Source organism: Erinaceus europaeus, chromosome 23 (genome assembly GCF_950295315.1).
Source record: "Erinaceus europaeus chromosome 23, mEriEur2.1, whole genome shotgun sequence".
NCBI classification, from domain to species: Eukaryota; Metazoa; Chordata; class Mammalia; order Eulipotyphla; family Erinaceidae; genus Erinaceus; species Erinaceus europaeus.
In genome coordinates this window covers 10,942,290-10,953,866 of record NC_080184.1, presented here as the reverse complement: position 1 = coordinate 10,953,866, position 11,577 = coordinate 10,942,290, and the positions used below count along the sequence as shown (strand labels likewise).

Sequence of the window (11,577 nt, the reverse complement as noted above, 5' to 3'; positions counted from 1 at the left end):
CCACTGGTAGCAGTAAATTTGTTGTACAGACATCAAATCCCATCAGCCACCCTAGTGGCCATTACAAATAAAAGTAAATTAAAAAAAATGATCTTCATAAAATACCCTGCTATTAACAATAATCACCATGGTGCAAACTACATCCACAGCAAATGTTATTTTTATAGCTGGAATTTTGTGCCTTTAAATCATTTTCAAGCATATTTTTATTAGTGATTCAATAATGCTCAGTAGGAGTGTGGGTTAAGAGGGGTACAATTCCATACCATTCCCTTCACCAGAGTTCCATATCCCATCCCCTCCATTGGAAGCTTCCCTATTCTTTATCCCTCAGGGAACATGACCTAGGATCATTATGGGGTGCAGAAGGTGGCAAATATTGCTTCTGTAGTTGACTCTCCACTGGATATGGTCATTGGCAGGATTATCTATACTTCCAACCTGTTTCTATCTTTCTCTAGTGGGATAGGGTTCTGGGAGGTGGGGTTCCAGGACACACTGGTGAGATTGTCTGCCTGGGGAAGTCAAGTTGGCATCATACTAGCAGCTGCAACTTGATGACTGAAAAGCATTAAGATATAAAGCAGAACAGATTGTTTAATAATCAGGAACATAAAGGGAAGAATACAGCAGATGAAATTTTGGGTTTTCATCTTGGAAAAAGTTAGAAAGTCTATTTCAGGTATATTCCAAGGTGCCTATGACTTCACTAATTTTTTGCCTGAGTCTGACAGGTGGGCTAAAAGTATCATCTGGGAAGATGGTATCAGAATTGGGGATAGGACTAGAAAGCTAGAGCAGGACAGAGAGTAGATCCCCAAATATGGGAAGAGTATATAAATACCATTAACTATAACCCCAACAATCTGGCCTAGGGTCCATATCTATTCACACTTAGCAGAGGAGGCTATGTAACTGTCATCCCTGTCAGTTTGAGCTCACAGTCCATGGTCACAGCTGAGAACATTCCAGGCTGCACTCATTATAGGGTCTGTCTTCCTCTAAAGACTCAGCCTCCTTCAGAGAATGGGGTAGTCCCTCCCATTGTTGTTCCACACTGAAGGCAATGTCCTGTAAGTTTCCACAAGAGGGTTTATGATGCTGTTCCTGATGGAGATGACTAGTGATGGTGTAGAGAGGGATCTGTTAGAGGTCTAGACTCTTCATATCTGTGGGAATCCTAGGATTCCCTGACTATGGCTCCAGTGATAGGGTGGCATGGTAGTGACCAAAAGGACCATCATTAAAGTATGCCAGTCTCTTGTCCTTATTATTGAATAGGGACAGAGCAAAATTGAGAGTGGAAAGTGACATAAGGAGGGAAAGAGACCAAGAGAGACCTTCAGCCCTTCTCCACCACTGGAGAAGCTTTCCTCCTGCAGGTGGGGACCAGGGGCTCGAACCTAAGTCCTTGTTCACTGTGATGTGTGTGCTCAACCAGGGCACCACTGCCCAGACCCTCAAGCATATTTTCTATTCTTCCACAGCCTACCATCTGGACACCTGTAAGGGTATTCTTTACCTAGGACTTTACGTTTTGGGCATTCCACATTAAAAGTGTGGTTGTTTGGTACGGACCTTTCTGTTTCTGTCACTTAGTGCAATGGCCTTAAGATACACCCTTGTTTTTGTAAGGAATGCAGTTTCATTCTTTTCTATGAATAATAGGACTTATTTCTCTTTTGTATTAGTGATTTAATATTGGGTAGCAACTTTATAAAATACTGGGGGGTATAATTCCACACCCCTCCCACCACCAGTATCCTCATACCTTTCATTGGAAACTGCAGTAGTTCCCGCAAGGTCACAGATATGGATTGCCTTTATATCTATGTTTTCCAATGTTTTTTAAATTTTTTTAAAAAAAATTACTTATCTTTATTTATTTATTGGATACGGACAGAGAGAAATTGAGAGGGAAAGGGGAGGTAGAGAGGAAGAGAGACAGAAAGATGCCTGCAGCCTTGCATCACCACTCGTGACACTGCAGATGGGGACCAGGGCCTTGAACCTGGGTCTCATGCATTGTAATATGTGACCTCAAACAGGTACACCACCACCCAGCCCCCCTCCCCATTTTTCTACATTCCTGTCTTCACTTTCTAAGTCACACTCACACCTATTAGTATTTTTAAATGTCCTTTCTTTTTCTTGTTCCTTTTTTTTTTTCTTTTATCTCTCTTCTCTCTGATAAGGGAAACAATTCAGATTTGTTGGGTGTCTTGTCGATTTACTTCCTTTTCCATGATGGTACAAAACCAAGATTCCTGATGACAAAGGTCTTGCTTCCTGGTAGAATAAGCATTCATCACCCATGGGTTTTCTTCCTGCATCATTTACCTTTCTGGGGCCATGAACCAAAGTTCTTCTGGGGATGGAGAAGGTAGAAGGTCTGGCTTCTGTAATTGCTTCTCTGCTGGACATGGGCTTTGGCAGGTGGATCCATACTCCCAAGCCTGTCTCTCTCTTTCCCTAGTGGGACAGGGTTCTGGAGGGGGGGCTGCTCCAGGACACACTGGTGAGTTTATCTGTCCAGCAAAATCAGGATGGAATCATAGTAGGATCTTTAACTTGCTGGCTGGAAGGCAATAAGATATAAAGCAGGGGGAAAATAACAGGAACCACAAAGTAGGAGAGCAGATGAGACTTTTGGGGAGGGGGAGGGAAGAATCCAGGATGTCTATTTTAGGTATGTTCCTAGGGGCCCATGTGTGTAGTAATCATTGATTGAGCTTGATGGTAGTGGACTAGAGATCAAAAGCTGACTAGGGCAGAGAGTAGCTCCCAAACTTGAAGAAAATATGTAATTAATTACTCCTTTTCACACCCATCTGATCCAGGACCTGCTGGGAACCAGCCCTGGTGAAAGTAATTAAGAGTCCCTGACGGAAGGGGGGAGTTGGCGAGATGAGATGAGGGACATGTCAACTGCTTTAGGTGCAGGAGAGAAGTGTCTCTGCCTTTGCTTTTCAGAGTATTATTTTAAACACTTTTTGCCCGCATATAGTTGACATCGTGTAAGATTGTTTTCAATAACATCAAGAATACAGATGACATCATGTATAATTGTTTTCATTAACATCAAGAATAAACTTAAACAACATTTTTCCATAGGTATGTTTTCCTTAGAAAGTTCCCTAGGTGTGGGGGCATCCTAACCTTCCCTTGAAAGTTTCTTGTGTCTGGGGTGGCCTAAATCTACCCTTGAAAGTTTCCTTGGTCTGGAGTAGTCTAAAATTTCCCTTGAAAGTTCCCTCAAAATGACCATCTGTATTTGACCATCTCCCTGTTCTGACCTTCTGTATAATAAACACTTCTCCCTGGAACTAAATCAGCAACAGCAACAACAAAAACAAACCAGTATTTAATAAGAGAGGGCAGAGTAGACACCATAATGGTTATGCAGAAAGAATTTCATGTCAGCAGTTCCAAAGTCTCAAGTTCAATTCCCCAATGCCATCAAAAGTGAGCTTAACATTGCTCTGATCTATGGATCTTTCCCTCTCTTTCTTTCTTTCTTTCTTTCTTTCTTTCTTTCTTTCTTTCTTCTCTCTCTCTCTCGCATTCTATATCTCTCACACACACTGAGGTAAAACAAATAAAATATATGTTGAAATGTGAAAGAAAGGGGTTGGGTGGTGGTGCACCTGTTTCAGCACACATGTTACCAAGTGCAAGGACATAGGTTTGAGTCCCCAGTCATCACCTGGAGGGGAAAAGCTTTATGAGTGAAGCAGGGCTGCAGTCATGTCTCTGCCTGTCTCCCTCTCTGTCTCCCCCTACTTTCTCAATTTCTGGATGTCTCTATTCAGTAAATAAAAAGATAATAAGAAGTTTTTTTTTGATTGAAGGAAAATTGTGTTACAGAAATAATGTGATGAGAGAGATGGACCTCTATATTTAGTTTTGTTGTGTTTTCCAACACAGGTAAGGAGACTAGATTACTTTTCTTTATTGGGGGAATTACTGATTTACAGTTGACAGTAAAATAGTCGTTGGGACATGTGTACCATTTCTCAGTTTTCCACATAACTCTCGAACCCCTGCACCTAGATCTTCCTCTGCTATCGTGTTCCAGGACATGAACACTCCCCACCCATATCCCAGGGTCCTTTACTTTGGTGCAAGACACCAATGGCTGCCCAAGTTCTGCTTTGTGTTTTCCCTTCTGTTCTTGTTTCACAACTTCTGTCCACAGGTGGGATCATCCCATGTTTATCCTTCTCTTTCTGGCTGATCTCACTTCACATGATTCCTTCAAGCACGCAGACTAGATTCTTTTGCTGAAGAGTCTCTGCATGGCCCTCTTGATGTCCCTGTTTCTCAGGCTGTAGATGAAAGGGTTTAGCATGGGAGTGACCACCGTGTACACCACGGAGGCCATGGCATCATTCCTGGGAGAGACTGAGACAGCTGAACTGAGGTACACCCCAAGACCTGTTCCATAAAATAAGCAAACCACGGAAAGGTGTGAGCCACAGGTAGAGAAAGCTTTGGACCTCCCACCTCCTGATGGGACCCTGAGGACAGAAGACACGATTTTATAATAAGAGAAAAGAATCCCTGAGATGGGAATGAAACCAGAGATAACGCCAATGAAATACATGACTATGTTATTCGTGACCGGGTCAGAGCAGGCGAGGTTAAGGAGCTGAGAAGGGTCGCAGAAGAAATGGGAAATCTCCACGTCCTTGAAGTAAGTAAGTTGCACTACGATGGAGTTGTGCATCTGGGAGACTACCAGACTGATGAAAAGAGACATCACGACCAGCGTGCCACAGAGCTTAGGGTTCATGATGACCGTGTAGTGCAGGGGGTGACAGATGGCCAGGAAGCGGTCATAGGCCATCACGGCCAGGAGGAGACTGTCCAGACACCCAAAGAGAATAAAAAAAGACATCTGAGTCAGGCAGGCTGCATAAGAGATGGCTCTGAGGTGAGTGTGGGTATCCACAATCATCTTGGGAACAGTGGTGGAGGTGAAACCGATGTCGGCCAAGGACAGGTTGGAGAGGAAGAAATACATGGGGGTGTGGAGACGGGGGTCAGAGCTGACGGCCAGGATGATGAGCAGGTTCCCAAACACGGTGACCAGGTACATGGAGAGGAACAGCCCAAAGAGGAGGGGTTGGAGCTCGGGATCATCTGAGAGGCCCATGAGGAAGAATTCTGAGATACTCGTGAGGTTTTTTGTTTCTGGATCATTTGGACATCTAAGAGAGAGAAAGAGTAAGAGAGAGAGAGAAAGAATGAGTTGTAAAAGATCAAAGAAGTTAGGACCAGTTAGTGGCACACCTAGTTGAGTGAACATATTAGAATACACAAGGACCCAAGTTCAAGTCCCTAGTCCCCAACTGCAGAGCGAAAGTTTCATGAGTGGTGAAGCTGGACTGTAGGCATCTCTCAGTCTCTTCTCTACCTCTTCTTACCTTCTCAGTTTCTTTCTATCTCTATCCATAAATAAATAAATAAGACATTTTTTTAAGGAATTGAATTTTTTAAAAAAATAAGGAGAAAAGAAGTAAATTGGGTATCCAGCATTGTGTCCATTGGAAATTTTGTTTCCAAGCAATTACCAAAATAATAATGATAATAATAATAATAATAACCATACATAGGAAGTCATACATTCCTGTGCCTTCAACAGTGTCTCCTTGTCTCAAGTTCAATTTTCTTTTTTTAAAATATTTTACTTATTTAATTTGAGAGAGAGAGTGGCTACCAGAGCTCTGGTTGAGGGTGGTGCAGGGGACTGAAACTAGGACCATTGTCTTGTGTCACTAGTTCTCAAATTCAGTTTTTGTTTTTTAGAATTTATTTATTTATGAGAAAGATAGGAGGAGAGAGAGAAAGAACCAGACATCACTCTGGTACATGTGCTGCCGGGGACTGAACTCGGGACATCATGCTTGAGAATCCAGTGCTTTAACCACTGCACCACCTCCCGGACCACACAAATTCAATTTATGTATTTCTCATTTGTTTCTGAACTATTCATCTCTCTCTCTTGCTCTCTGTCTCTCTCTCTTTCTCCCCCTCCCCTCTTCCCTCTCTTCCTTTTTGCCTCCAGGGTTATTTATAGGTCTTGGTTCTTACACTTTAAATTCACTGCTCCTGGCAGCCATTTTTCTGTTTTTTTTTTTTTTTTATTATTGGATAAGACAGAGAGAAATTGACATATAGGGAGGGAGAGAAAGACAGAGAGACACCTGCAGACCTTCTTTACAACTTGTGAGTCATCCTCCCTGCAGATAGGGAGCTGGGGGCAAGGGTTTGAGACTGGATCCTTGTGCGGGTCATTGCTCTGAGTGGCACCACCACCTGGCCCCCTTAATCTCCTTTCTACTCACAGTTGGCTTAAAGACAATCATAGAAGAATATTAGAGGATATTAGTAATAACAAATCCAAGGTCATAGCAAAATACAGCCCATTCTTTAAATGAAATGTTGAGTAAGACATACCCTTCTCCCTTTCGGGAAAAAAAAAAAATTCTAAGATAGTCACAAACTATTTTATTCAAAAATAGTGTAAGAAATTCTCTATTTTTTATTTATTAGAGACAGCGAGAAAACAAGAGAGAAGGTGGAAATAGAGAATGAGAGGAATTTTGAATTACAGAAATGGTGAATTCATCTTCTTTACCTCATTTTGCATGAGGAAAATGCAAAATGAAGCCTGAAGGAGTCAGAAACAGAAGGATGAATGTGGGATGATCTCACTCATAGACAAAAGTTGATAAATAGTGGTCTGGGAGGTGGCTCAGTGGATAAAGCATCAGAACTCTCAAGCATAGGGTCCTGAGTTCAATCCCCAGCAGCTTGTGTACCAGAGTGATGTCTGGCTATTTCTCTCTCCTCCTATGTTTCTCATTAATAAGTAAATAAAATCTTTTTTTAAAAAAAGTTGATAAATAAAAGCAGAAGGGAAAATACTAAGCAAAAATTGGACTGGAGTTGGTATTACACTAAAAGCAAAAGATTCTGGATTGGGGGTGGGTTCAGGTCCTGGAACATGATGGCAGAGGAGGACCTAGAGGGGATTAGATTATTATGTGGAAAACTTAGAAATGTTAACATGTACCAACTAATGTATTCTACTGTCATCTATAATACATTATTCCTACCAATAAAGTAAAATTAAAAAAATGGCGGGAAAAGCAGATTTTGGACTGGAGTTGGTGTATTGCACCAAAGTCAAAGACTCTGGGGGTGGGGGGATGACGGTTTAAGTCCGGGAACATGATGGTAGTGGAGGGAATTAGACTGCTATGTGAAAACTGAGAAATGACACATATATACCAACTACTGTATTTTATTGTCAACTCTAAACTATTAGTCCTACCAATAAAGTAAATTTTTAAAAAGTAGGGGAAAAAAAGGAGACCTTGGACTGGATTTAGTGCATTTCGCCAAACTAAAGGATTCTGGGATTTGGCGGGGTGGGGGCAGTTTGAGGTCCTGGTGCAGGATGGTGGAGGTTGACCTAGGCTGGAGAGGAGAGCGTTTTATAGAAAACTGAGAAACTAGACACATGGACCAACAACTATATACTGGAAAGACTTTAATACACCTCACCCAATAAATAAAGGAGAAACTGAGAAACATATTCCACTTTCCCCAAGTTCCTCCTGTATCCTAGATTCCCAATGGCACTCACGGGACAGAGCTGCACTTGTGCTGGGCCATGACATAGGAATGGCGATCCATGGCCACCTCCATGTCTGGCGGATGGTGAGGGCTCAGGCTTTGATCTCTGGATACACAGAAAATAAGATAAGACTCAGAAGTCTTGATGGATGTAATGACTGGAGGAGCGGAGAAGACCTTCCACCAAAGTCAACTGTCCCTGGGGTTTGACTAAATGAAAGATTGTAGGACACAGCTCCTATTATCTAGAGCTGGGAGGACTTGACATGTCAAGACACAGAGCTCACAATTAGGCAAATTGCCCTATGCTCTTCCCAGTCTCTGAGGACTTGTTAATATTAGTGAAAAGGGATCAAAAGAAAGCCACACAACCTAGATATAGGTGAGGGCCCATGAGACAGAACACATGTGTACATATGCCTATAATTTAGGGGAAAATATACACTGTAAAGCAGAAATGTACAATAGTTTTCAGTGACCCCAAACAACAAGTAGAAAGATGTGAAAAAAAAAAAGACACCACAAAATGATACTTATTCACTTTTCCCACATCTGGGAGCTATTCTCTGCCCAGATCCAGTTTGCTAGTCCTATTTCCATCTCTGACATCATCTCCCCAGACAATACCTTTGGCTCACCTGCATGTTAGCTGTCAGGCTTAGGCAAAAATTAGTAAAGTCATGGGTCCCTTGGAATATAACCTAAAATAGACCTACTAACATTTTCCAAAATGGTGATCCCCAAACTCGTCTGCTATATTCTTGCCTTTAGTATGGATTCATCTGCCAATGCCCACGTTCAGTGGAGAAACAATTATAGAAGCCAGACCATCCAATCCTGGCACCCCATAATGATCCTAGGTCCATACTCACATAGGGATAAAGAACAGAAAACCTGTCAAGGGATGGGATGGCATACGGAATTCTGGTAGTGGAAATTGGGTGGAACTGTATCCTATGGTCTTGTCGATATTTTTTATTTTATAAATAAAATAATAACAATAAAACTAAGAAATGAAAAAAAGAAAAGAAAACTGTTCTTAGGGAGTTGGGCGGTAGCGCATTGGGTTAAACAAATGTAGTACAAAGCTCAAGGACCGGCATAAGGATCCCGGTTTGAGCCCCCTGCTCCCCATCTGCAGGGGAATAGCTTCACAGCGATGAAGCAGGTCTGCAGGTGTCTATCTTTCTCTCCTCCTCTCTGTCTTCCCCTCCTCTCTCCATTTCTCTCTGTTCTATCCAACAACTATGACATCAGTAACAACAACAATAATAACTACAACAGTAAAACAATAAGGACAACAACAAGGAATAAATAAATAAATATTAAAAAAAAGAAAACTGTTCTTTGTAACATCTGTGGTCTTCCATTTCTCAGGAGAAATACTGGACTCATCCTTCTGCTACTCAGAGTTCACACATAATAATCAAAGGTTCAGGCTTGGTGGTTTAATCAACCAAATTCTTAGAATTTAGGGAGAGCTGAGTCTTCTATATAATGAATCTGATTATATTTTTCAACAACTCAGTGAATATGTCTTTAAGAACATTTTTCTCACAGAAAGAAAACTTGGGGACCAGGTGGTGGTTTAGTGCACACATTAAATTGCTCAAGGACCCAGGTTTAAGCTCCTGGTCCCCACCTGCAAGGGAGAAAGCTTCAGGAGTGGTGAAGCAGGACTACAGGTGGCTCTCTGTCTCTTTCCCTCTCTCTGTTTTCCCATCTCCTCTCAATTTCACAATATCTATATCCAATAACAAATAGTAAATAAATATAAAAAGAAATAAAATGAGTAGATCTATCCTAGTGAATTCTGAAATATGCGTATATTATTGTTGACTTTTATACAGTGTTGCCTAGTAGACCTGCAATTTATTTGTCGTGCTAGACTGATTAACAACTTCTTTTTCCCCCCTACTGAGAGTCACTGGCAGTTGCCACTCCATTCTATGACACTAATTCCTCTCTACACTCTCCTTCACTAGAACCCTTTGCTTTTGGGCCAATACATTCAACCCAGTCCAAATTTTGCTTTGCTTTTGTTGTTATTCTTCTTGTTCTTATTTCTCAAGTCCTGCCTATGAGTGACATTGTCCTGTATTCAGCTTTCTCTTTTTGACTTATCTCACTTCATGATTTCTTCAAGCTCCACCCAAGATGAAGTGAAGCAGATAAATTCACCATTTTTTTCTTTATTGGGTGAATTAATGAGTGACAGTCGACAGTAAAATACAGTAGTTTGTCCACGTGTAACATTTCTCAGCTTTGCACATAACAATTTAACTCCCACTAGATCCTCCTTTGCCATCACGTTCCTGGACATGAACCCTTTTGCCCCAATCCCTGAATCTTTTAGTTTGGTGCAATTCATCAACTCCAGGCCAAGTTCTGCTTTATGTTTTCCCTTCTATTCTTGTTTTTCAACTTCAGTCTGTGAGTGAGATCATCCCATATTCATCCTTCTGTTTCTGACATCTCCCTTAACATGATTCCTTCAAACTCCATCCAAGATGAGGTAAAGAAGGTGAATTCACTATGTTTAACAGCAGAGTAGTATTCCATTTCTGTATATAGACCACAGCTTGCTCAGCCACTCATCTTTTGTTAGACACCTGGGCTGCTTCCAGGTTTTGGCTATTACAAATTGTGCTGCCAAGAACATAGGTATACACAGATCTTTTTGGATGGGTTTGTTGGATTCCTTAGGATTCATCCCCAGGCGAGGAATTGCAGGGCCATAGGGAAGGTCCATTTCTAGCCTTGTGAGGATTTTCCAGACTGTTTTCCACAGACGTTGGAACAATTGACATTCCCACCAGAAGTACAGGAGGGGTCCTTTTCTCTCCACAAGTGCAGTTGGATAGGAATTCATTTTCTAGTTTTGTCTCCTCATTTGTTTGCATTAGGACAAAAACCATTTGCTTGGTTAGGACAAAAAGTGATGAAGACAGAGGTTAGGTACCTGGTCATTTGATTGGTTCAGCCCATCTTGATAAGTAAAGGGATTCTGAAGTCATCTTTTACCCAGACTCCTGTCTGATGATGTTTTTACATAAAGAATGAAAGGAGTCTTATGATTGTATAAAAAAGCTAACTTAGGAACAATCATTATTAACAATAGCTTTAGGGAAGCTCTGCTTATTGTTAAAGGGAACTGCTGCTGAGCACTACACAGAGGAGGAAAGAAAGAAAGGAGTAAAAAGAGAAAGAAAGAAAGATGAGAAAATCTATTTTCTTTAACTGAAATGTGTTAGGTGGTTCCATGGGGTTGATACAACAACTTTTTAAGTTGGGAGAGAAAGAAAGAAAGAAAGAAAGAAAGAAAGAAAGAAAAGAAAGAAAGGAAAGAAAGGAAGGAAGGAAGGAAGAAAGAAGAAATCTATATTCCTTTTTTTTTTTTAATACCAAAAGTGTGTTGGGTGTTTCCATAGGGAAGACTCAACAACCAATACAAGTTGGAAGTGGTGGTAAGGGTGTATTATGGGCAGAAAGATCTGATTCCCTGGGATGATGCCCAAATGCTATTAACTAGTTGACCAGTTCTATTTCAATGCCATCCCATAAGGGTGTTTTTACTAGGTGCAAATTCTTTCACATAGGGAATAGTTTTAACTCTTCACAGTATATATTCAATCTCCTATTTGTGTACTTTCTAACTTTGTAGATCCTCAGAGGCTTATTCTGCCACCATAGTTCCCCTTGCACTTGGCCGGGGCATGACTGGTCTTGCTAAATCTTTTTTTTTTCCCCTCAGAAGCAATAATCCCTGGAGCCTTGTTGGCTAGTAAAATTGATGACCTCATACATGCCAAGAAGAGTTAAAATATGGTGTTTTTTTTCTCTAAATGTTTTTCACTTGGCTGGACACAGAGAGGAGTGTCATCAAAGTTCGGGGCGCCAGTATGCCGGGCAAGAGACAGACCAGGGACA

The 11,577-nt window shown here is 41.3% G+C and overlaps 1 protein-coding gene across 1 annotated transcript; it reads right to left on the bottom strand.

Annotated features, from left to right (window-relative positions):
• Positions 1–4,270: 4,270 nt before the first annotated feature.
• On the bottom strand, positions 4,271–7,707 carry LOC103116127 (putative gustatory receptor clone PTE01). Its single transcript, XM_016189548.1, has 2 exons — positions 7,658–7,707; positions 4,271–5,213 (listed from the first exon to the last, which is right to left on the bottom strand). Exons 1-2 carry the CDS (start codon positions 7,705–7,707, stop codon positions 4,271–4,273), a joined length of 993 nt encoding a protein of 330 aa, XP_016045034.1.
• Between the last annotated feature and the right edge of the window lie 3,870 nt (positions 7,708–11,577).

What these genes read in the sequence shown, in the direction of transcription:
- LOC103116127 (XM_016189548.1), bottom strand. Translation starts at nt 7,707, where the DNA reads ATGGATCGCCATTCCTATGTCATGGCCCAGCACAAGTGCAGCTCTGTC. An exon ending in CACAAGTGCAGCTCTGTCCC is followed by an intron (nt 5,214 to 7,657) that starts GTGAGTGCCATT and finishes TCTCTCTCTTAG; the next exon opens with ATGTCCAAATGATCCAGAAA.